The following is a 25,070-nucleotide window of genomic DNA, read 5'->3' as shown; positions in this document are numbered from 1 at the left end:
CTCCCGGCCGGCGGCGGCGGCCGCGCCACACTGCCGCCAAGCGACGCCCGGCGCCGCAAAGCCCCGCCCCGCCCCGGAAAGGCACGGCTGCGCGACACCCGCCGTAAAGGGGCGCCGCCGGGAAAGGGGCGTCCGCCACGCTGCTGTGCGGCGAGGAAAAGCGTCGCGAAGCGGGCGGGCACGTGACCCGCCCGGCGGGGCAGCGCGGCCCCATGCGGCGGGGCGCGGCGGTGGCGGCGCTGCTGTGCTTGGGGGCCGCCTGCCTGCTGGGCCGCGGGTTCGATCCCCGCGCCTGGCTGCTGCCTCCCCGCGGCCGCCTGCTGGGCGCCGCCGAGCTGGCCCGGTACCGCGGGGCGGCGGGCGAGCCCGGCCTCTACCTCGCCGTGCTGGGCCGCGTCTTCGACGTGGAGCGCGGCCGCAGGCACTACGGCCCCGGCGGCGCCTACAGCGGCCTCGCAGGTACCGCTGGCGGGGCGGGGGTCGGGGGGCTTGGGCCTCGCTGCGGCCTGTCAGGGGGCTCGGGGCGGGGGGGGGGGGCTGGCAGGGCCTGGCCGGGGCTCACCGCCTGGCCGGGGCTCACCGCCTGGCCGGGGCTCACCGCCTGCCTGCCCCGCAGGCAGAGATGCCACCAGAGCGTTTGCCACCGGCGACTTCACTCCGGCGGGGCTGGTGGACGACGTGTCGGCGCTGTCGCCGGGCGAGATGCTCGCCATCCGGAGCTGGCTCTCCTTCTACGGCGACAACTACCATCCCGTGGGTAGGTGGTTCTGGCCGGGGTGACCGTACGTAAGGCAGAACGGGGCGCGGAGGAGAGCGGGCGGGCGAAGGTAGGCCTGCAGCGCGGCGGTGGAAGGTCGGGGCACGCGGCGCTGCGTGGCGCCGGGTTTCGCCTACGCCACGTCCACCTTGGTGAGGGTCTTCCAGCCGTGCTGCGGGCGGCTGCTGGAGACCAGCGTACTGAAACCTGTGAGCGACCAGCTGGAGCTGCTGCTAAATCGGACCTCGTTTGAGGTCCGCTTTCCTCTGAGACAAAGCTTAACAGTTTTCCCGCTTTCCTCTGAGACGAAGCTTAACAGTTTTCCTGCCCTGGGCTGTCGGCTGCAGCTCTCTGCCCTGCTTTTATTCATCTCTGCTGAGCACAAGGCGCGGAGCCAACGCTGCGAGTACTGAAATTAGCAGGACTCGGGAGACTGTAGGAGCAGCGGTGCAGGGAAACTATTTTGGGGAATGAGGTGCACAGGTGGGAAGGACTTCTGGGGTCTGCAGCTGAAAGTGGTGTAGGCTTTCTCATCTTTAATGAGTCTGTGCCCAAGCTTGTCCTGTGTGGTTTTATTAATACGGGTAAAGTGTTGTGTGATCCAAGAATGGAAAGGATGTAAGCTCAGTTTGGTTTTAAAAGTGGGCTGTGGCGAGATCCACCTTTTTTTGTCTTTAAATAACAAATGTAAAAAAAAAACCCAAAAACCAGAACTATTCATTTTCGTTGCCTGGAAACGCTGTGGTCTTAATTGATCTTCTCTCCCAGGGAAGCTGGTGGGCAGATTCTATGATGAAAACGGGGCACCGACAGAAGCCTTAAGGCAGGCTGAGGCTGCGATTGAGGAAGCTATGAAGTTCCAAGCAGAAAGTGAGCAGAGGAAGCAGCAGTTTCCACCCTGCAACTCTGAATGGAGCTCTGCTAAGGGCAGCCGATTCTGGTGCTCCAGACAGAGGTAAACCTCCACCTTCTTGCCATCATGCTTGGACCCTTTGGAGCAGAACATTTCTGCCCTTCTTTTGGATGCCCTGAGCTTTGTCATTGCCTCCCCTAGCAGGAGTGGCGTAGGAAGATGTCCTGGCTCCTGCAGCCACCACACTAGGTAGTCTGTAGGTGAGGTCTGCTGACTTCTTCGCAGGAGGGCATAGGTTGGTCTTAATGTGCTGGGTGCTGGCATGGCTGGAATATGCCAGGCATGGTCCCTTACCTGGTCTGCATTCCTCAGGCTGTGCTTTCTGACAGAGGCAGAGCCAACCTGCAAGGAGCAGCGGTGCTGTTCTCCCTGTGCCAGGTTGAGCTGCTGCTGCTGTGTGACTGACTTGGAGTCACTAGATTTTTTCTGCCAGTCCAGCAACCGCTGATAGCCTCCACCTAGTCTGGAGTTGCACAGAGGTGTAGGTTGGGCTAGCAAAAATGTTCTCCAGTGTGAGGTAGCAGAGCAGAGCTCTGCTTACTGACCTGGTGAGTGGGTAAAAGAAAAATAAAGTGATCACTGATACTTTTAGGAATTTTATTTCTGAGGCAAAAACTCCTCTGTCACACTGGAATAAAAATCAGGCTTCAGAATTTGCCACATGTGCAGGTGATCCTCCTGTTCTTTGAAAAACAGGATGGAAATCCCATAAGAACTGTCATCTGCACATTTGACCAGGTTTTCTCACCTAGCGGGAATGCAAAGATTAGCTAGTGTTTTTCAGACAGTTTCATGGCCTGTCTCATAGGCTACTGCTGCAACAGTTTTTACTTAAAACCACATAAAAATGAGGTTGAGCTTTGAACAGTCATTTCCTACTTGGCCTATTTAGTTGTATTGCTCTCTCAGTTTAGGGACTATTTTGTTTTAAGATGAAATAATTTCACAGACCACATTGAAGATGCTTAGTCTTCATTTTGGTTCACCAGTAGCTCTGAATACCTTGGGGAATCTGCTTATATGTGTGAACGAGCTTGGGTACAGCCTTGGGACTGGGTGTTGTGTGGCAGTCGCTTGTGTAAGAGTTTACAGGCTTAAAAGATGCAGTAGTTAGGGGAACAGGCAGGATTTGGCCCACAGAGACCCTATGAAGTAGTTGCGGAAGTAATTGAGACTTTTTTTTTTTTTCCTCTGCCCTAGTTCTCAAAATCACTGTGTTCAGTCGCTGCACAGAAGGCAGCATGTGGTTATCTGTGAGCAATTAGCTACCCCCAAAAAAGGCATTTTGCCATTAGACAAGCTGTGCTACATAAGGCTATGATTCCATTTCCAGCAATAGAAATACGGGAAGCAGAAGTTGGTTGCTCCCAGAAGGGCGAGAGCATGTAGCAGCACTGATGAAACCAGGTTCGGGCCACAGGTTTCTGAAGCACAGCCAGTAAAAAGGTATCAGAAAGTTGTGGGATGTTGGCTGTTGGGAGCAAAGTCTACCCCAGTGAGTGTATTGTTAGTTTTAACTCCCGCAGATTGTCTTGGTTTTTATCTGATGATTCTCAATTCACTGGAAATATTTTCACAGGTTTGAATTGTAATTTCTTTTAATTTTCCATTCTTAGCGGGGGAGTGAACAGAGACTGGGCTGGAGTCCCCCGGAAGCTATACCGACCTGGTTCCAGGGGGAGCCACTGTGTGTGCGTGAGGACTACTGGTCCCCCATGGGGTGAGCCGGACTCCACCGAGCACAGCGGCAGAGGTGATCTGGATAATCCTCAGCTGGAGGAATACGACGGCTGCCATCCGCTGGCAGAGCAGTGTGTCCTAAAGGTGTGACTCCGAGTGCCGGATCCGAGGCGGGTGTAGAGTCCTACAGTGAAACGTTGCACTTTGGATGGGCAGCTCCAGCTTCATTCCCTTCCGTCTGCACAAACGAAGTAATAATAATTTCATGTTATTTGTGACTCTCTTTTAATGTGCGGAGATGGAGATGAGAGGAGGAAACACTTTAGCCAAGTTAGTGGCTAAAAAATCAGCAGCAGGATACTTTCTTTCTTAGTGTTATATTTCTATGGTATTTTTACATCTGGCAACAAACTTTAAGATGCACAGCCTGAATTACATTTAAAAACCGATTTCTTGCGCAGTCAGGAAATAGATGGTTGTGTGCACAGTGGTGGGTGCAATGTGTTGTGTTTTAAGGCAGTGAGGTAGTGACCACAAGAACTGCTGCAGCATCACTGACCTCAGTTTACGAACAGTCCTCCAGTCACTAGAACTTTGCCTACTGCATTGTAGTACTAATGCTCCTTCCCGGTCACCTGGTTTACTCTGGACAGTTTAAAGGTAGCAGGGAGAGCCTGAATTTCTCCTACAATTAAGGTACATAGTATCTAGGAACCTGTGCGGTTTAGTTACATACAAGCTTTATCAAATTATTGGAGTACAGAAGGCAAAGGTGATAGCTGTATTTCCTCTTCCATTGTTTGTAATTAGATACTGTGCAAAGAAGATAATTGGAAGCCACCTATGAGGATTGTTGTTTTATATTAACCTCACCATCCTGGTCCTGTGATTCAGTACTCTCAAACTACTCAGATCAGGAAGTTGTATTTTTAAATAAGCGATAACAAAAGCTATGTGGCAACATGACCATCCTGCTGTAATCTGTCTCCTATTCCCATTCTGGTATATGACCTCCTCCCATGTAGTACATGTCCATCAGACTATAACCTGAGGCTAGATGTATCCTCACAAGGCCCAGCTCCCTTAAAGTCCATACATATTTTATCACAGCTGGCAAAATTCAGTAATAGGAGTGACTCCCAGAAGTACAGGGTGGGTTTTTACCATTTCTGTGTGGGGCTGAAAAGGACAAGGGAATACCTGCATAGGGCCTAGTGCTACAAACCCCAGGCTGCAGGGAAGCAGTTGGTGTTTTTCAGAGAATCTACTGTTAGAATCGGTTTCTGGTGTAGCTGCAGCCCTGAGAGAGAGTCCAGCAGTAGCACAGATCGGTGCTGAGCTGTGTTCAGTTCTTTTCCTTAAGGCAGCTGCCACCTATTTATAAACAGTTGGGAGTCATTTATAAACTCATTAGTTTTGAGCTACTACCACCTCTCAAGAAAGTCCCACAAATCTAAGTAGTTAATAACCAGTCAGATTACAGGAGGCCTGGCAGCATTGCTTCAAAACAAGTTATTACTTCATTACAGTGCCAGTAGGACATATTACAGCACTTCTCACCTATGTTGTTTAGATGAGCTACAGCTGCCATGGATGGGAGCCATACAGCAACTTAAATGTGTACATGGTTGTTGTAATAAACGTTTGGGGTTTTGTGTTTGGTTTGTTTTTTAACCTGGTTCCGCTGTGTTTCTCTTCCACTGTAATCTTGAAGAGAAGTCCTCCAGGGCACTTCTAGGCAGATGTGCCAGCTTTTACCGGTCAGCAGTGGAAGTTGTCTGTGTAACTGAGCAGCAGCAGAGCCCTCAGTCTTCAAGTCCCCAGTCACGCTCTTAGAACAGAAACTCAGCCCTGGGCTTGTGCCATCTTTGGGCTTGGAGCAGGCTGCTCATTTCACATAACAATCCTAAAGATAAAAGCTGTGTAAAATCTGCAGGAAAGAGCTGCAAAGCAGTGCTTCATTATCTCCATAATTTGGTGGACACTTTAAGTATCAGCATGTCATTTGCTTTTGGACACATCTTCTTTAACAAGAGCTCACATTAAAAAAATGATTGGCAAGTAGCTTTAAACAGCTATTTTCAAGATATTTAGAAGTTGCAGCAAATTCTAGATTATTAAATACTGTAAAAAGTAGTTTGTAAGGGCAAGTCAATGTCACAAGTTAGAGGCCTACTGGAAGTATATCAGCTATGTAACTTCTAAGCAAGTTTCATCTTGCTGTAATACTTCAGCACTAAGCAAATAGTGCTGAAAAGCTGAGAGGATGGTTTTGAGCTTCAAAGCTACACAAAAATCAAGTAAGCTGCTGCAGGAAGGCAAGAGGGGATGGTGTTGCTTTAAGTTAAAATTGGTTGAAAACCAATTCACAGCTTATTCCTCAGTTTAGTGTTTAGAAACACTGGGAGGGGAAAAAATTTATCTTGCACTAAGAATAAGTCATCTATTAAAGCAAACAAGGAGACTCCCTCTCTGACCTGAACTGCTGCAAGATTAGCTGAGACTTTAAATTGGAGTAGAAACAAGATAAGATTCTCCCATAGTAGAAAAGTAGAAACTGTGATAGTTATACAGGGGTCAAGTCAATACCAGGCAGTGCTCTAATAAAGCTCACCATGCATCTGTACTTCAGTAAGTTTTATTAATAAAAGACTAATGCATCACAATCTCACCAAGATGTTTTGGTTGGGTTTGCTATTGCACTGAAGCTTTTGTTTTCCTGAAGTAAAGCTGCAGCAGTTCTATGCTCTTCCAGGAGGCTAAGCTGCCCACCAGCATAAAACTGAATGCACTAATAGTTTGTTACTGTGTGTCAGCTCAGCTCATCCATTTAAATGGATCTGAGCCAAGAACTGACATACTCTCTGAACCAGCTCTGGCCTGTAGGAAGTTCAGAGTGTTTCATAAGACTGATTATAGATAAGTCTAGTACAAGGTATTCAAGATGACTATATGGTATAAGCTAGAACACCAGACCTTAACAGCCAAAAGAACAGTTGTAGCAGTTCCACAACATTAAAATGAATACCTGGAATAATTTCAGAACAAAGAATAAAGTTGTCATGCCCAGGTGAATGTTACAGCCCTAGTTTTCCTTGTGGCTTGTAAAGGATAGCTTGCAGAGGGGCAGCTGTGTATACAGGAGAAGATACTTTCTTAACAAGGTTTCCACCTCATGATGCATTATCTAGTTATGCATTTTATTACAAGTAGAATCATTACACAACAAAGTAATGCATATTGGAAAAATACATTTTTACAATGACTCCAGACAAACATTGCAGATAAAATGCCATTGTTCGAAGACTTCCTTTTCTATTTCACAGAGGGTATTAGAAGGTTCAGAGTTATTTTTGTCACTCATACATTTTTCTAGAGATCAGTTTGCTGCAGTACCCAACTCTGCTGGTTACAGGAAAAAGAGGACTTGCCTATTAACATTTGATCTACACACAAAAAAAAAAAACAAAACAAAAAAACAAGCCTTGGCCTCCCATATTGTATATGTTAATTTATAAGCACTACGTGAGAAGTTGTACAAGCCATTGGTCTCCAGCACAGGAAGTCATTAAGGCATCTGTCAGCTTTCAGCCAGCAACTTGCTATGCTCTGTTAGTATCTTCAACACTAACATTCTCACTCCACTTAGTAGTGTGAAACAGTGACTACACCTTTTTCAGACACACAAATTAAAACTTAAGCCAGACCACATTTTGTGCTTGTATAAGAGTGCTGGATGACTGCTATCAAAAGGAATCCAGTCTTGGAACAAAGAGCTACAGTATGAACCACCACAGACTTCCCATGCAGCCCCCTTGAAGTGCCTGAAGCCTGATTTGACAGCATCACTTCCCAGGGACCAAAGTTTGTTTTCCATTTACCCTTTTGTTCAATGCTTGGCAGACTTGAGTCTCAAGTTCATAGATACCACTTAAAGACAGCAGGGGTAAGAGGGGTGGGGTTTTTGGTCACAACTGTAGTATGCTACAAAAAGGAAGAGCAGTTGTTTATGGAGTTAGAAATGTGTTGACCACTACTACATTACCAAGTGCCTCCACTCACATTTGTACCCTGCTGTGGAGCATTGCCAGCAAAACTCCCCCAAAATCTCAGAGGTCTGAGAGTTCAGACCAATACTAGGCAGAGTGCATGAAGGATTGAGCTCCACTAGTTTGGTGGAGTCAGCCTCTTTAGTTGAACTAGAAGAGAACTAACTTGGGTTTTGGTTCAAGTTGTGAGCTTTTCCCCTTTAACTCTGGCAGAAAGCTATTTAGAATTGGCTGGAAGGAAACTCTCTCAAAGGCACTTTAAAATGATCAAATTTGCTGAATTTAGTTGCTTTAAATTTAATGAACACTTCAGGCTGTACATTAGTTTATCAATAACTTTCCTTTCAGACTTCAGTGAGAAAGCTGGTACAGTATTGGCTGTAAAAAGCAAACTAGGAACATAACATATGGTTTCCCAGACCTTTCCGAGTTTCAGGCAGTTATAATTAATGTTCTACTTTTAAAAAGAGCAACTAGCCAGCCTTAAATTTGCCATTCAGTTAAGCTGAATTTTCACAAGATCTACATTTTTCATTATTTAAAAGGTTGCTTATTCTGTTAGAACTGAGCTCCCTGTTCTTTTGCCCCTTCCATCAGAGAAGTCACTGAAAAAGTGATGTTTAAATACTTCAGCAATTACAAATTGTGCCCTTTTCCAATTAAGTTGAAGTCTGTAGGCTGTGATCTTGGAAGAACACTCTTCTACCACTCTCTCTCAGTATTTTGAGCACACACTTACCACTCCACAGCACTGCAGCTCTAAACATAGAAGGAATTCAACATGTTATCATGGGATACACTATAGTCAAGACTTCTTTCACCAAATGCACTTTCTCTCCATCATTCTTTCACTGCTAGAGACTTGCAACCAGTGATACTCTGAAACATCAGAAAGCAATGGACTAGAAATACAGTGTTTTCCATCACCTATTTCACTCAAAAAAACCAAACTGTAGCTTGCAGTTAAATGCTTCAGACACCATTATTTTCCACCTCATTCACCTAGAGTATTATGCTAGAGATGCACCATTTGTATTAGTAACTGTTTTACAGAGACCAGTTGTGTTACCCAGGGCATTCTGTTGGAACATGACAGCAGCAGACATTAAACAGTGAGGCAAATTTATCATCCATTATTCTTCTCTAGTGTTAAGAGGGGAGATTCCAGTTATAATATATGCATATTGGAAGATCAAAGTGCAGATCAAGTGAGACTCGATGTGAAATTCATCGTGCAAATGTCAGCAATTACACCCTCTCCCATCCTTTTCCTGTACAAGTTTGAGAAAACCCTCAAGCAAGTCTCCCATAAAAGCAGCAGTCTGGTTTATCATCTCATCTTACCCCAAGACTGACAAGTCACTATTCCAAACAGGGCAATGTGTCACCAACTTGTCCATATTGTACATTGGAGATAACAGTCATTAAATAAATGCTTATGGAATAGAGATGAGGAATGCTGAGTTGACTCTAAACTAGGTTCATCTCTTGGGATGAAAACAGTCTTAACATGGCATGTAGTTTTGCTTAAGTACACATTTTTTCTGACTGAAGCCTTTGCCCACAAAATCATAACCTTGTCTATCAGCAAAGTACTTTCCTGTTTACCTAGACAATGTGGTATTGGATTTTTACAGATTCAGCATGTTTAAGAGAGCACAACCAGCCTAGATTAAAATACTGCAGCTTAATCCAAGTGCCTGGCGCCACATTGCCAGTTCAGAATCCTTCCTTCAAGGCCAGAGTCTTAATGTTAATAGGAAGCCTCCAAATATACTCCCACTCACCAGCAATCCTGCTGAAAATGGACCCAAATTTAATGTCTAGAGGTGCAGCACATTCTACACTGGGAGGGTTACTGACTCTCCTGCAGCAGTTCACCAGGGTCTTTGAACCAAAGGAAAGTGCTACTCTCCCTCATGGGATTCATAATGCACTTCAGCATTTATTGCTGTATTGCAAGTTAGACTCCTTAGCCAGTTTTAGTGTTTCTCCATCTAGCATATGCTTAGGCCTTTCAGCGCACTTATGTTCATTTATACAAGTTTCATGAATTGGAAGGACTAGCAAGGTAAATGTGAAAGTGCAACAAAGTAGACTTTGACAGCTCTAGCAGGTATGAGCAAGAGTATTTACGGGCTAAAACAATCTTGCACTTCTCTTGAACATGCTAAAGCTAATGAGACATTTACTGAGGAGGTATCAAGATGTGGATCTGCAATTCTGACTGCTTTGCATCAGATGTTGTAAAGCTTTCTGTTATAAGGCCACAATTCTTGAGCTACGCTTTGAACTACCCCCAAGTTTTGAACAGTTTCTTTAAATGAACCGTGGTTGCAACAGCTCAGTCTAGCTTCACATGAAGTCTTCTCTAAAGAAAGGGAACATTTATCTTTTAAGACAAAGCAAAGAAAGATACCTGGTTACCCTGAAACTTAATGCCATCTCTACCAAGCAGCCTGAAAGCCACAGGACTTAATAGAGTTGCTCAGTGCAAAGCACCATGTCAAGGACAGACCTGTTTTATGTCGATTCAAACATCAGCCTAACAATTTTAGCTTCCATACCCCACTGCAACTAGAAGAGGGTCTAAGTTCTTTTGTCACTTGGTTTCAACGATCCACTCGAATTCCTAGTGAAGTCTATCACAGCCCAATACATTTACAGTCATACAAAGTCATTTATACCAGTATATATCATAACAGGGTCCTTAATTAGTTCAGTCTATTGCAGAAGACATGTATAGGCCTCCTCTTCCCTATCCAGAGGGCTTGTAAGCTGCTGTCAGGAGCACTGACTGGGAATCCCTTTACTTCCACAGCATACTAGGAGACTCCTCCCAGAGTCAGGACATCAAAGCAGATGTTGCAAACTCGAACTGGCTTGTTCAAATCAAATTTTATGATAGGAATCTCCTTTGTTGAGCACTTATGGCAAAGCAGGCGTCCACAGTGTCGGCTGTTAATAGAAGAGGGGTGGGATAAAAGTGAATTCACTCATACTGAACACCAGGGTTTTACTGTCTGATAGTCTTTATCAATGACAGTATCACTAAAAAGGTACAGTAGCAATTGAAATGCTACATTTTTCTTTTATCTTGTATTCTTGTATCTTCTGATATCTCTCATCTAATAATTGAATAAATAATTGAATACTAATGCCAAAAACCACATGCTGCTTCTATACTAGGCAATCACCTAGTACTACTTCAACTGGTACATGTATAGTTTCTCTGGAACAGTGGGCCAAGAGAAAAGTCTAGCTTAACATCCATCTAACCCAGCATATTTCATAAAAGTTCAGACTAGTGAAAGGCAACTCCTAGCTACACAAGAGCAGCTCATGTCAGCATCATCAGTTATTTCCATATTACAAACAGCACCCCTAACCTAAGCTGGCAGTGGCTGCCCAAATCTGTCACCCATTTCAGAGCCAGTCAGCCCCATTACTGAAAGCAGGCATCTAAATCCTCTGTTTCACTACTGGAACTTTGACGTGATTTCTCATTTCCAACAAAACAGAATATGAAGTGCACAAACTGGTTAAGATATGATTTTAGTCAGGCCACAAGTTACTGGTCTAGGACAGGGAGGAACACTTCAGCTGGATTACTGGTTATACACCTACATTAACATGGAGGTTTCCTAAACCACCAGAAGGAACAAGCCTAGCTACATTTGGAAGAGGAATCAGTTTCCCTGTAAGCACAGCAAGATGTGTCATATTACCAGTGATGCTTCCTTGTCGTGACTCCAAATTTGGCAGTGCATTCATAGCAGTTGGAGCCATCACACCAGGGAGGTTCTTTTGTCAGCATATCTGTTAAGAGGCAAAAATGTAAAGGCAAAATGGGCTCAGACACCTCTTGAGTAAGCTGTAACATCAAGGAGGCTTCTTCCAGTTTTAGGTTGCATCCAGTATAACTGATTTAACTACTCTTGCAGTAGCTGCAGACTTGTTTGTAAACAATGTATACTTGCTTTCATCAACTTCACATTATCCACAGTGACTATACAGCACACATTAAAGAGCAGTATCTAGGTTTTAAGCTACATTAGACTACGACACCAGCCAGGAGTCTCCATGTCTATCCTTCCAGAAAAAGTAATATTTTAAGTTTGACAGGTCTGCATTGTGCAACTTTTCAGTTGACCATGAGAAAAATTAGTATTTTTACCCCCATTTAAAGTAGTAGAATATTCAGAAGTTCAGCCCCTCTGGAATTATTGTCATCTAAGTTAGATGTCCAGAGTTGTTTCCTCCACAGAAGTATCTCAGAAGCACAAGGTAAAAACACTTTCCACCTGTAGCAAGTAATACTTACCTAGCAGTCTAAAGAGAAGCTGTTTTGTAGCAACTTGGTAGTTGAAGATATTGACTCCTTGATTATTGTTAACTCCAAGACGAGCCCCAGCTCTCACTATTGCACGACACAAGTTAGCATTTCCCTTCATGTAAGCCAACAGGAGCACTGAAAAATAAAAGCCAGACACTTCCCTACTAACATAATAGTAGGTCTTGTGTTACACTCAGTCCAGAGTAGGATCTTTAGTTCTTTTAAGTTTCCATCTAATGTTTGCATCTTACTGTATTTAACATACTACTGCCAATTATTCCAGCTTTAAAAGTGACACACCTTTAATATGACTTGATTGACTTTAAAGTTTAATAGCTATTGAATCTCACCTACCTGTGTTTCCTTCAGCATCAGGTTTGTCTAGAGGGTACTCTGGCATACACTCCAAGAAAAGGTCACAGATGGCTGCTGCGTTATCTTTCCCATATTGTCCCAAAATATGCATTGGTGACTGGCCTCTGGGGAAAAGAGGTTTTTACACTGATCAAAGTCTACTTGATACTACAGTAACTCATCCAACTCTCCTTGTTTTCAAGTTTGGTTCAGACTTAAACAATGCCACACCTAAGTACCTCAATACATCACACGCAACTGCCTACTTTAACTTCCTTTTCTTGGTATACATAATTTCCACACAATTTAGTCACAGCATGCTCTGCACACTTCACTGTAAAATTAGTGTAGAAATACTACAATCCAAGCCACATCTGTGGCTTTTATTTAGTCATACTAGCACATATTTTAAAATAGATTGTTGTTCTTCTAGTCTGTTAAGACTATTACCTAATATTAAATGCTTCTGCATCTACATTGCACTCCGTGAGAAGGACCCGGATATTGTTTAGACGGCCATGCATCACTGCCAGATGAAGAGCTGAAAAGTAAAAGAGAAGCTTCAAGAATCTGAAATGGTTGATGTCGGCAATAATTACAGCTTGATAAAATTAAGCACTCCCCTTCCACTTCCCCCACCTTCCCTCTCCAAAACTCCTTCCACCAGCTTTGATTTCTTGGACTTCATTCTTTTTCACCTTTGAAGAATGAGCCCATTCAGTGGGCTATTTCTACCACTAGGAGATACCATTAACAGACCTACTGAAGTGTTTACATCTACTTGTATAACTGTAGAAGTTTACCATTATTTCCATTTTCATCTACAGCTGCAAAGTCTACTCCATTCTCCAGAAGGACTGAGCAAATAGTGGGCAAATCTTGCTGGGCTGCTAAGTGAAGAGCAGTCTGACGATGCTTAGTCAGTTCATTCACCTGGGCACCTGCAAGCAGCTGTCAAGATGCAAAAAGGAATATGTTCAAAAACGTTTTCAGGGCTATTAGCCCACAGTTTTATTTCTGTGAATGAAGCACACAACTCCACTGTACAGAGATATTTCTAGGCCTCCGGTATATATAAAATGCTATCATTACTGAGCTGCTGCAACTTGTGTTCATGTTCAAATCTGTAGAAAGTGCAAGATAAGGCTCCTCCTTTAAAGTGAGCCACACTACCTAGTAGTTGCTGCAAATCAAACATGTTCATGCAAAGGCTACTGATGCAGCTCAGCTAGCAGTACAAGCTAAGGGAACTTTATGCAAGTCTGAGTTCTGTTTCAGAAAGAATGGTGTCACCTTCAGCTGACTTCTCCAGCCTAGAGACAATATGCATTAAAGCAGAACGTGCATTTTTAATTAGAGGAAAAATTACTCTCCAGTACATACCAGATTACGCACAATGATCTCTGAGCCAGCTTGTACAGCCAGATGGAGAGGTGTTAGTTTGGAGGCATCCTGGACCCGGGAGTTTACATTAGCCTGTACACTTATCAGGAACAGCACACTCTCAATGTCAGAGTTCTGAACAGCTACATGTAGGAAATTCCGACCCTTATTATCAACCTGTGGCAGAAAGGGCACATGAAATGAAGTCCATTATTACTGTAGAACAGCAAGTTGTTATGTAGTAGGATGTACTTTCACTAAGAGATACTTGCTCCCTCTACTCGAGGTGAATTGTAGAATCTTGTTCCTTTCACTGCTTGACATTAGAGACTTATTTGATAAATGTGACTATCAAATAACTTAACTGAGAAATTATCAGCTGCAACTGCTCACTCTAGTCTGCTTTAGACTACTTTATTTCTACCTTATAACCTTGTCATTTCTTGACCACACACTGGAGAGTATTATGACAGACAAAAAGTTAGCAGCTGTTGTACTAAGTACAGAGCAGCAGTCAATGATAAACTTGATTGAGACAAACTTGAATCAATCTGGCAGTTAACACCAGAGAAGGAAGCAACATGCAATCCTGCCACACTGATGCAAAGTGTATTCATTTTTTTTGGCTTAATGCCAAGTGCATGTTGCTGTTCATCTTTGCCTTAAAGCTAATGTTAAAGCATATTTAGAACTGGCTGTATTTGTAACCATGTTTTAGATATATTACAAGAGCTCACTAAGCACTCAAATACTTTACTAGTAATTAAACTTACATAGGGTAGGAAGAAACTCCTGAACAGCTGCCTGAAGTGTCACACCAGAAGCCTGAAGATACAGTTGGAGGTTTTATAGTTCAGCAGTACAGCCTAACATCTATTATTCACTTACTTTAGGTCAGGGTTTCTGTTTTGGATAGCTTTAGGAGAGCTAAATAGATTATTTTTGTACTAGTCCAGCACAAGACAAGAGTAGAGCTAGAACTTCCTCCTTATATACATATATGCCTGTTCCTCAATTTAGTACTGACAAGATGAGATAAGGTTTGATGAGACACTAACCCTTGATGTTCTTACTCTCACATAGCGAGTAGGTGTACACACCTACAGTTTCCCAATAAATCTTGCTACAGAAAACTGGCATCTGGCAAATGTCATTCCATCTAAAGCCATAAAAGGACAAAGCAGAAATTGCTAGTGGAACACCTGTTACCACAAACCCGTGCACTAGGATGACCAGCATGCTTTGAATACTCCCAGCTTACCTGTTCAGCAGCTCCTGGTTCCCTCTTCAGAATTGCTTCAGCCGCTTTGTTATTTTTATACGTCATAGCACATGCAAAGGGAGTCATTCCTTGCCTGTCACGTACATTCAGCTTAATATCTGGATGTGAAATCATAAGCTGAATGATAACATTATGTTGGTTGCTAATGGCAACATGGATTGGAGTTCTTCCTTCTGCATCCTAGAAGGAAAGCAGAAGTTTGTTATATGAAGATTCAGTAATACATAAATCCTTCCCTAATTCTGAAGGGTTGAGGAAGCTTATTAGTTTAGTTGTGACATACGCAGCTGCCTTTGGCTGGGACACCCAACAGTTGCAGTGGGAGCTCAAATCCACAGTGTAAGTAAAACAAGTTGGTATTTGTTTCTCCAAATAGGTTGACCTCAATCCTGTGCCATACAGCCATTTAAGTAGCTCAGAGTAACGTTTCCCATTTAATCAGATATTTTGGGGGCAGAGATGAGCATTCAAACTTAAGTCTAGCAAATTCAAATAAGGTGTTCAATCATTTGTCTGTATCAAGCAGCAGTTTACAGTCATGGCTGCTTTGTGACTATGTGTTGTGTCATTCATTTTGATGTCATTTTCAATAGCATCAGGGCCTAGAAGTGTAATACGTTAATTCCTTTTGTTGCTATTTGTCAAGCTTCTGTTTAAGGATTACAGTGTAATAAAAAATGAAGTGTAATTCATACTTACATCACCTCAGTTTACTCTAAGAGAAGACACTTCCCAAACATGCTAACAAAATAGATTATTCTGGAGCTTTACACTATAGCTGATCTAATGGTCAATTACAGCAGAATACAGCCCTGCTCCTGCCATTAATTCACACTAGGGACAGAAGAGTTTAATTCAATCATTATATCAGAAAACTAACACTGCAACAAGTTTTCTGTATCATTATTTTCCTTCAGTATAGCTTCCTGAGTTATGTCATCATACAGGTGGATAAGCACTAGATCTGGTAAAAAGGGACAGGAAAGAAAGTAGAACTGCAACCAGTCATCACATTGGCTCAGCCATAATAGAAGGATGTTCTTTTTATGAAGTAAAATACACAGCTGAGAGGAAAGTTTGTTTTCACTGTGTTATAGGCAAAGAGTCAGCTTCAAAGAAGCTGTACAGAATTTCTCTACATACCTGAGCATTGACATTGGCACCAAACTCCAAAAGGCACTGGATCACCTCTTCTAGTCCCCAGCAGGCTGCCAAGTGTAGGGGTGTCTGTCCATCATGAGCTTCCTCTTCTCCTTCTCCATTCGGGCCTGGCTTTCTGGGACTATTCACATCACAACCGCTAAAACAAATACCATACAGTCCATTTATTATGTTTAATCCAGATTTAAACTGTTCCAAACAAGGGTCAGAAAAAATTTTACAACTGCTGACACATTCTACAAAAGCACAAATTCCTGGTTTTAGTTTGACTCTTGTCATCAAGAACATGATAGTAATATAGATAACACAATGTGTCTTTAAGATTAGTCAGAATTCCGTAAGTGCCATCCACCCACCAAAAGTCTAATGAAGCACATACCTGTTACTGGCTTAAAATAGCATTCAATTAATTTATGCTAGGAAAATATGTACATGCACATTAGAAGGTTTGTATTTTAGAAGGGGGTCTGACCTGCGAATAAGAAAGCATGCTATTTGTTCACTGTTTTCATCAATAGCTCTATGAAGAAGAGTTTGTAAGCAGCCACTTGGTCCTGACCCCCAACAGGTTGAATCACAGCCATGCCTAACCTGGAAGGAGAAGCACAATGAGGCAGTGAAGTTTTTTTGTCTCCAGCAGGCTCCTACTACTTTATATAGCCCTTGACTAATGCTTCTGAAACATTATCCCTTAGAGGCAGAATTTGAGATGCTCTATCTATTCTTGTGACAGTCACTGAATTTCAGGAAGCTACTTTAATGTCTTCTGGATGAATATTTTATTTGCCTACTCTGTAATACTTTATTAGGTAGCGTTTACTAACAATCCAGATATTCACCCATATACTCTGAATAGACAGGTCTTAAGCCAGTTTGGCTAACAGTTACATCACTTTCAGCAATGACAAGCACCTAAAGCGAGTCAAGTAGCATCAGCAGACATTGCCTTAGAAGGTCTGGCCCATTTACTTGCTTTCCTATACATTCAGCTAAACAGAGGTAGTTCTTCAGCTAAACAGAGATTTTTTTTTCAGTAACTGTATTTCTAATATTTGCATTCCTAATATTTGTATCCTCATACTACAGAACTACTTACTCAAGCAATGTGGCACTTAAATAAGACTTGTTCCACTCCACTTTACAAACTATTTACAAGGTTTATACGTGAGTAGTTTCAGTGTTGACTCCATAAAGATTCTTATCCAATACCAGCAGAAATGGTCAAGTACAGTTACAAGATGTACTTTTCAGGTCATCAGCACAGCTTTTTAATAGTTGTCTCTAGCAGACAATAACTGGACATCAGAGACAAAGCCTTGAAGTAACTTCCTTAAGAAGGAGACATAAGGAGGTCTACTTGCATCCAAGAATTCTCCTGCTGGATCACCTATGCCTGAAAGTAAATAGTCTTGAAAGTAAATATAAGCCTTTAAAGGCCTTGATGGAACTTTAAGATGCAATAAAACCCAGCACATACTCTAAAGCACACATATGAGTGTTCAGGTTTATTCAAGATGCTGATCATTACATAAGTCTGGTATGCTAGAGACTGATGTTTTTAGTAGGTCCTTACTCTTTCCAGGATCAGGAATCCAGATAGCATATTCTATACTTTTATCACAGTGGCTGCAAGATATTTGGCTATGCAGACTACAGTGTTTATAAAAGATTTCCCAAGAAAAAGGAACTTCTGGTGAAGAAAAACCTCTAGAAGTTAGACAGTGGTATAAGACTACTCTCTTCTCTTCATGCATTGAGTTTAGTTTTGCTGATAAGCCCATTGCTGCTAGCAAGATGCACAAAAATGAGTCTAAATTAAGTCAACTGACAGTCTTACCAGAGTTGATGCAATATCTTCCAGGTTATTTTCTAAGGCAAGCCATAAAGGAGGATTTCCTTTCTCATCTGGCACAGACATGTCTGCTCCTCTGGTACAAATAGCATCAACCACAAGAGGGAGCTGGTTTTTTATAGCTAGCTGTAAGGCAGTCTCTCCATCCTGTGTTCTGTAATGGGTAGATTTTGAAGCATGTTACTTCTGCACTATAAAGTTTGGCCTTATGTTACAGTAAATTCTTGGCTTCGCCAATAAACATCTCCATGCATGTTGTTTTTGCTGTGGTCAGACCACATCTCTACAGCCAAGCAAACGCACCATGTTAGTTTTTCATCACACCTATGTAATTTACCTTCCTTTAACCCCTCCCTTTAGTAGCAAGTGATTGATTTCTAAGTTTGAAAAGCATGTTAGTGTTCTTAGCTCAGAGACACTGTCCTTTCCTTAAGTGCAGCCATTATTTGAACAGAGTTCCTTCAGTGCAAGCCTGCTGCCACAGAAGCGAACAGCCTTGTCTGCACTGTGGCAACACTTCAAGCAAGTCAGAAATACCAACTGTTAAAAAACTGAAGTTAGAACAGCAGTATTAGGTAGTTCATACCCATGACATTCATTACAGTAGAGCTCGCCAAATGTCAAAGAAAGCCTGTCAGTCATGTAAGCACATAAATGTTTTAAGTCTAATATCAACCTGTCTAGGAGATACTTGGGAAGCAAGTTCTATCAGAATCTTGTTACTGGAGCTGCATCCAATTATTTTACATGGTAGAAAACATGCAGCTCCCACAAGTCAGCAAATAGATCAGACTACAGAAGTTCAGTACCATGCTTCTAGGACTTGAGAGTCTGTTACAGAGGATTCTGTTCTACCTAGAATTAAGTGGAACCTCCCTCTGCAGCCTCAAGTAGAGGTACTGACCAGTGGAACTATATATAGGTCCAAGTTCACATATGTAATCCCTCAGCCATAACTAGTACCATAAAAAAACCCACCAAACACATAACTATGCACAAATCATGATTTGAAACTGACTTTAAGACATTATATAAAGGCAGTCATAACTACCTGCTCCTAAATACATATCTAGTTGAGCGTTGTATCAGTTAAGATCTTACCTGACATTTATATCTGCCTGATGTTCCAGCAAAAAGAGTGCACTCTTACTGTCTTGTCTCTGTATTGCCATATGTAGCAGAGTCTGTCCGTCTGACATTGTGTCATTGATGGACGCCCCAGATCCAAGCAGCTGAGCTGCTATTGTGTGCATGCCTAAAGAGTTAAAGCTCATTAGTATTTTACCTTCAGTTCTATAAAACAGAGACACTGAAGATTAATAAAGCTTCAAGCCTTCAATTTTCAATGATTGCAGTAAGACGTGCACTGAATCAATGCTAAAGCCTATTAAAACTTACATACATGAGCTAACCAACCCATGACTCTACCCAGCTTGAATATTCTTTTACAGACTTATTGAATATTGATCACTGAGTCGTTTTGGTCTTGCATGAAGACACAAGATATGTTCTGGTATACAGCAGAGCTTTCCCATTAGTTCTGCCAACCCAAATGTAATAGAATCCTCCTTAACCATACCTAGCCTAATCCTTCATATCACTTCAGACTTTTGTCCAACAAACATTAACTTTGCTATTACATTCCTAAGATATTCCCTTGAATATTACAGTATTAGATGTTTAGCTTAATTCCTCCTTTATCTCAGAAGCAGGTAAGGGCAGTGGTAGACAGAAAGCTACATTTTAGTTTCCTTTCATTGGAAAGGAAAGTGAAAAGCCTAGACAGTAAAGAAGTTTGTTACATATGGATGACATCTAGCACTCCCATACAGAGCAACATTACTAAGTGTTCTGACTCATCTCTCAAGTCCAGAGTATGAGTAGCCATCCCCCATACAGTCACTGTTTCCAGCTCAGTAGGAATTGATTCAGTAGGGACCATGCCACCTCTTTCTTTTGATGATGTACTGATACTGTTGAAATGTCACTTGGCTGCAAACAGGAATACCTAGTTTCCCCCAAACCATTCCCCTCCACATTTCAGACAAGAAAGCATCTTCTGAATCAGTATTTCAAGTTCCATTCCCCTTAACAGCTGCTTAAAGTAGCTCATCTTCCCTTTGTAAAGGTCAGCATTCTGTATTAAGCAGTGTTTAGAACAGAGTTAACCATGAACAGACAATACAGTGATCTGCTATGAAAACTACTAGGGAGTTCGCAGTGGAACAGTTCCACAGAACTGCAAATACAGTTGTGGGCAAGAGGCTCCATGCCACCTGCTAGTCAAGAAGGTAAGCTGTAGGGCTAGAAATCTATCAGTGAGTCAGATGTGAATATTCAGTTTTAGAAAGTGAAGAATTATCTAAATCTTTCCTTGACAGCTTCTGACTAGCAGCACAAGCCAGGACATGAACACACATCTGCTGGTTTGTTTTTAAAAAAAAATCTTACCCACATCATAGCTTCCATATCTTTGTAAATTCTCATCTTGTTTTGAAGGCACATACCTGTCCAAAGAGCCAATCCCAGCACAGTCTGGTCTCTCGAGTCCTTTAGACTAAAGTCAGGAATAATTTGCAAGTTGTTGGTAGCATGAAGAGCATTAGCTACAAAGAAACCACAGGGAATTAGAGTTTTCTTGTACTTGACCTGGAGTTGCACATTGAAAGTTGCAGCGGTAGCAATGTCCCATTTTGAAGTAGGCTGTTCCTTTAGAGTCAGTTTGAAAGATCTGAGCAAGATACCTTCAGTTTCCCAGATGTGATACTCCTTAGGATTCAGGTAGTATTGCCACTACTGCCTAATCTTAATACTTATGCTAAAAAACGTTCAACTTTCTAGCCAAGAGGCTTAACTTGCTCCCTTTATCTCCAAATAGAGTGGCATATACAAAACTCTGAGAATGAGGAGTGGAGGCTGTACTGCAAAATGGTGGCAGCACACTTCCTTCTCAGCTCCCTGGGATGGAGGATATTCTCCCCAATTCACCTACTCCCTTCTAAATCCCACTTACAGTAGGAGACAAAATAGGCCTTGCTTCAGCTGTCAAACTCCCTTCCTGCTGCTAGAAAGAAGCTGAACTAGTAGCATTTAATAAACTGTTACCTCCTAGTATTTCAGTACCAAAGTCTCAACTCAACTATAATACTAGCATTACTCCATACAAAACAGTCTTACTGAGAGCTGGGGAAGGCAGAAGTCTAACCACAGAAAGATGCCTTTATCCATATTTGATTCCAGCATTTACCTGAACCAAATGCTTTGGCAGGGAGAGAAAAGGGATCTGAGTTGTACAGTTAGAATACAGCCTGGGGCTAAGTTTTCAAGTCCATCATCCATAGTGGAGAATTTAGAAAGACTCATGGGCAAATTAATTTTCCAGTCTTAAGCAGATAATTTGAATTTAAGACTGTGTTTAGCAAGTCTCATTAATTGCTCTACTTAAACAATGTTTACAGGAAGACATGCTTTATTAGTAGTTTGTCAAAACACAGTTTAGATGCCATCTTGACATACTGGTCCACTACAGCATCAATACTGTCTGAACCAGAAAAAACTTACCTTTTTGTTCCAGGATGACTGACACCACATCTGGGTGATTGTAAGCAATAGCCATGTGAAGGGGAGTTTGCAAATAAACATTCTCTGCTGTTGGAGAAGATGCATCCTTCTGACCAAGCACTGATTCTGCTGTCTGGATGTTTGGATTGGCTCCTTGTTGCAGAAGTTCTGCTGTCAGGTTTGCTAGGCCATGCCTACAGGCTGTATGCAGTGGTGTTTCTCCCTTTAATAAAGGGGGTACTAGGTTAACAGCTTGGACATGAAGAGAAGTAGCTTTTAAACTACTATGCCCACAAGAATTGACATGAAGAGCTTAACTCCTAGTAACTGGAGGTCCTTAGGACTTTCAAACTACCTGAGTTAGCCTATCTTAAGAACTTTATTAGAACAGGCACTGAGGAAAGTGTTAAAAGCATATTAACAACTGGTGATGCTGCAAGAACAGTGCCACGAGAACACAACTGTGTCTGATCACTAGTAAATATCTGAAAACATGCAAAAGGCTCAGCAGGTGTTCCAATTTGCTTTAAGCTATGGTTAACAATGATGGATCTCTGCTATCTTATTTCTGAATAGAAATAAGGAAACTTTCAGACTACAGTCTATAAGTTTCTGCTTTTACCCATTTATTTTGGTGGTTGACTTTTGCTCCATGAGTTGCTAGGAAGAGAGAAGCTGCCTCATTTCCTGCACCAGCTGCCCTCTGAAGCAAGCAGTTTCCTAAAGAAAAACCATGAACGCTGTTAAAGTGCTATTCCAACCACACTTTGATACTAACAAGTGCGCTAGCACCTTCCACACTACCTTGCAACATTAAAGTTCGAAGCCAACAAAGAAAATCCTACCAACTAGTAGTCCCCTTGGAATGCTGGTCTGTGATGTGCACTACCATTTAGCAATTACACATTTTGAAACTGTAAAGAGGATACTAGGACCTGGCAAGGAGTCCAGATTTTCTGTCACTTCCTGCAAGTCAAGCTCAGCTTGGGACTGTCAGTGTTCCAGCTCTGGTTAAAGCTACTACCACCTACCATTCATTACACAGCAAATGCAGTTGAAACCTCATTCAGATCCTCAGAGTGCAGTTAGCATTAAGCAATTAACTTACAAGCCTTCCACCTACACAGAAATACAAACTTCTGTTTTACCTGTTACTGTGTCTGGAGCATCTGTATTGCTGCCTCGTTGGATCAACCTTGCTGCAAAACTGTTCTCATCAAATGAGGTTCCATTTACAACAGGGGCATCCTCAAAAGGGTTTACAGACTGATCAGACGATACAGTGATATACTGAACTGCAAGCCACAGAGCTGTGCTTCCTTCATGATCCTTCAGCTCCAAGTCTAGTCTAAAAATAAGAGTTAATGTTCCCCAATTTATACCTTAAAAAGTGGTTCCCCAATGCAGCTTTAGCTTCAAGTGTCTGAACAGCTGTACTAGTTTATCTAATACCTCACTGACAACTTTCACTTGCCAAGATACCTACTGTAGCTCCAGTTACTTCAGAGAATTTGTGAATACTCTGAAACAAGCAAGACACCTTTTAGTGACTACTAGATTTAAGCTCATTGCTCCTAGAAGTGTGGCCCTTGTAGATTTGGGCTCCCACTACATGTAACAGAGGCAAATCCTCTGTTATTTGAGTAAACTGTATACAAGAAATGCAAATTCAACTACAAAGAAACCAAGTTAAATGAAGTATTCTGCTTCACCACCCTAAGAAATCACCTGTATTAGCTTTAAGCAGAACCCAAGTTGAACTCAAGAATGTATTCAGACATTTTAAGAGTCTTATTACTCCTTTTAGCTCCACTACAAATGAAGTTACTGCTACATTTCACCTAGCCCTCTTTGAAAAACAGAGATGCCATTTGCTTCCTCTTTACAGTAGGGCAAAAACTTACTTGGCTTCTGGCATCTTAAGTTATGCAAAGCCTTTACACTTTTGCATCCCATGCCTATTGCTAGCCCTATTGTAAAGCAAAAAGCCACTGAAGAGTTGTTAAACCAGTTTTCATATCTTCACTGTACAAGGTACCCTCAGTGTATTTCATATTTAAGTGAGACTTACTGTTTGCACTGGAGAAGCTGACTGAATACAGGTTCATTCCTGACCACAATTGAGACATGTAATGGGGTCCTGTAATTGGAGCAAAGTAGAGTTACATTAGTAATAAGGAGACACTTAAGATTTTGTCCATGGTCACTAACATGCCCCTACAGATTTATGGGGTTAACTTTTGTCTCTGCTTTCAGAAGGGCACAAGCACCTCTTGAAAGAGCAATCTACCCTTTTAATGGACATGATTCCAGTTAATTTAGTAGTAAGCAACTCTTTACACTAATATAAGAGCTAACCTTCAGGGAAAAAGCACAAGAGCTTGACCTATCAGAACTGACTAACTGATATACTTTAAGTCTTCTATGTCATTTTATGTACTTGTTTGCCCAACCTAACCCATAAAGCAGTTTACAGGACCTACACTTCAGATAAACACACTGCAGACACTAGCTCTTTGAGATAATTTCAGTTCCACTGACAGCTTCAAAGAGAAGTACCTTTCAGGAATGCTATTTGTCATTTTAGTTAGCTTGCTTTACTGTTCAGTGATTCAATAAAGGCAAATTAATTATGTGCCATGTGTTCTGACACAATCAACCCACCCCAGCTTTCTATAGCTGGGCTATGTTTAACTGGTCATGACAGGGTACCATTCAGCCTGCACAGCTTTCTGCTTTGAGTGCTACCCACAGGTATCAAACTGGATTAATGAATTCACCTCTCCTGCTTCCAGGATCACCTGTGCTTTGCTGTCAGACCTGAGCAAGTTCTTAGCAGGCTGCATCTAATCACTACTGCATTATCTGTTAAAATGGTAGCAGACTGTACTTCACCCAGTATTTACCTTCCTTTGTTGTCTTGCATATTTGGATTGGCTCCTGCCTGTAAGAGGGACTCTGCTATCTGTGCCATCTCTGCCATGACATCTGGCAAATGCTTCTTGGGGCTGTATGATGCCACAAGGTGCAGAGGAGTCTCCTGGTCTCCCAATGTAGCAGCATTCACACGGGCACCATTTTTTATGAGAAAGTTTGCAGCAAATTTATCTCCTTTTGTGAAACAAAACAAGGTTATTTATGGATAGATACTTTATATACCCTATAAACTTTATACAAGTCCAGAAAATGGATACACATGATTTCCCTCCATACCATACAATCACTCCAAGTGTCTGCTCTTAGAATGCCTTAGCAATAGGTAACTTCAAGTACACTCCACTGCAAAGTCAGGATTAAAACATTTCATAACAACCCCTTGGAAAAAGTGTTTTGCCCAGAGGTTACATGTCACTCAAGTTCACACACTAGTTTACTTGTTATGGTGATACCGAGTTTGCTAGTTCCTCTATCAAGATAAATCCATTGCCGCTTTAATGCACAATCAGACAAATCATGATACTAAATATACAACTAATTTTTTAACAAAAGGTACTATTCCAGGGCATCAGTCAAAAGTGTGTAGTTGAAGTTAGTCATCATCTGTTCAGTCTTGCTACATAAACAAGCAATAACACAGACTTTGCTCTTGAAAGTTTGGGCCCCATTATATATAGGGTAAGGGCTTCAACAGTTAGGACCCACCATGTACAGCATTCATGAGAACTCCCTGTTGAGAGCTTCTCAGAAGTCAGAACTTAAGCCCACTTCAGTACATGAAACCTTGGACTTGAAACACCAAGAT

General features: G+C 42.1%; 2 protein-coding genes across 6 annotated transcripts in view; one reads left to right on the top strand and one right to left on the bottom strand.

Moving 5' to 3' along the window:
* The first annotated feature begins 125 nt into the window (after positions 1–125).
* On the top strand, positions 126–5,024 carry CYB5D2 (cytochrome b5 domain containing 2). The gene is made up of 4 exons (XM_075032483.1): positions 126–459; positions 617–757; positions 1,526–1,712; positions 3,287–5,024. Exons 1-4 carry the CDS (start codon positions 213–215, stop codon positions 3,498–3,500), a joined length of 789 nt encoding a protein of 262 aa, XP_074888584.1. The 5' UTR covers positions 126–212; the 3' UTR covers positions 3,501–5,024.
* A 1,015-nt stretch (positions 5,025–6,039) lies between these two features.
* ANKFY1 (ankyrin repeat and FYVE domain containing 1) overlaps positions 6,040–25,070 on the bottom strand; it is a 35,288-nt gene continuing 16,257 nt past the window's right edge. For all 5 annotated transcript variants that reach the window (XM_075032478.1, XM_075032477.1, XM_075032479.1 and 2 more), the window contains 18 exons: positions 24,235–24,439; positions 23,400–23,468; positions 22,477–22,676; positions 21,951–22,048; positions 21,329–21,551; positions 20,275–20,373; positions 18,869–19,022; positions 17,753–17,921; positions 16,388–16,506; positions 15,898–16,054; positions 14,734–14,934; positions 13,473–13,649; positions 12,893–13,040; positions 12,540–12,630; positions 12,090–12,214; positions 11,724–11,870; positions 11,128–11,218; positions 6,040–10,357 (listed from right to left, as the gene is read on the bottom strand). In XM_075032478.1, coding sequence (XP_074888579.1) covers positions 10,225–10,357; positions 11,128–11,218; positions 11,724–11,870; positions 12,090–12,214; positions 12,540–12,630; positions 12,893–13,040; positions 13,473–13,649; positions 14,734–14,934; positions 15,898–16,054; positions 16,388–16,506; positions 17,753–17,921; positions 18,869–19,022; positions 20,275–20,373; positions 21,329–21,551; positions 21,951–22,048; positions 22,477–22,676; positions 23,400–23,468; positions 24,235–24,439 — 2,606 coding nt within the window. In that variant the 3' untranslated portion in view covers positions 6,040–10,224. The remainder of the gene's footprint in view (positions 10,358–11,127; positions 11,219–11,723; positions 11,871–12,089; positions 12,215–12,539; positions 12,631–12,892; positions 13,041–13,472; positions 13,650–14,733; positions 14,935–15,897; positions 16,055–16,387; positions 16,507–17,752; positions 17,922–18,868; positions 19,023–20,274; positions 20,374–21,328; positions 21,552–21,950; positions 22,049–22,476; positions 22,677–23,399; positions 23,469–24,234; positions 24,440–25,070) is intronic.

Source organism: Buteo buteo, chromosome 7 (genome assembly GCF_964188355.1).
Source record: "Buteo buteo chromosome 7, bButBut1.hap1.1, whole genome shotgun sequence".
NCBI classification, from domain to species: Eukaryota; Metazoa; Chordata; class Aves; order Accipitriformes; family Accipitridae; genus Buteo; species Buteo buteo.
Note: the sequence above shows the minus strand (reverse complement) of the source record. Positions and strands in the feature narration are given on the sequence as shown.

Bases quoted from the DNA above. Each gene is read 5' to 3' on its own strand.
- CYB5D2 (XM_075032483.1), top strand. From the start codon at position 213: ATGCGGCGGGGCGCGGCGGTGGCGGCGCTGCTGTGCTTGGGGGCCGCC. The intron at 758-1,525 runs GTAGGTGGTTCT...CTTCTCTCCCAG, and splicing joins CGACAACTACCATCCCGTGG to GGAAGCTGGTGGGCAGATTC. The intron at 1,713-3,286 runs GTAAACCTCCAC...TTCCATTCTTAG, and splicing joins TTCTGGTGCTCCAGACAGAG to CGGGGGAGTGAACAGAGACT.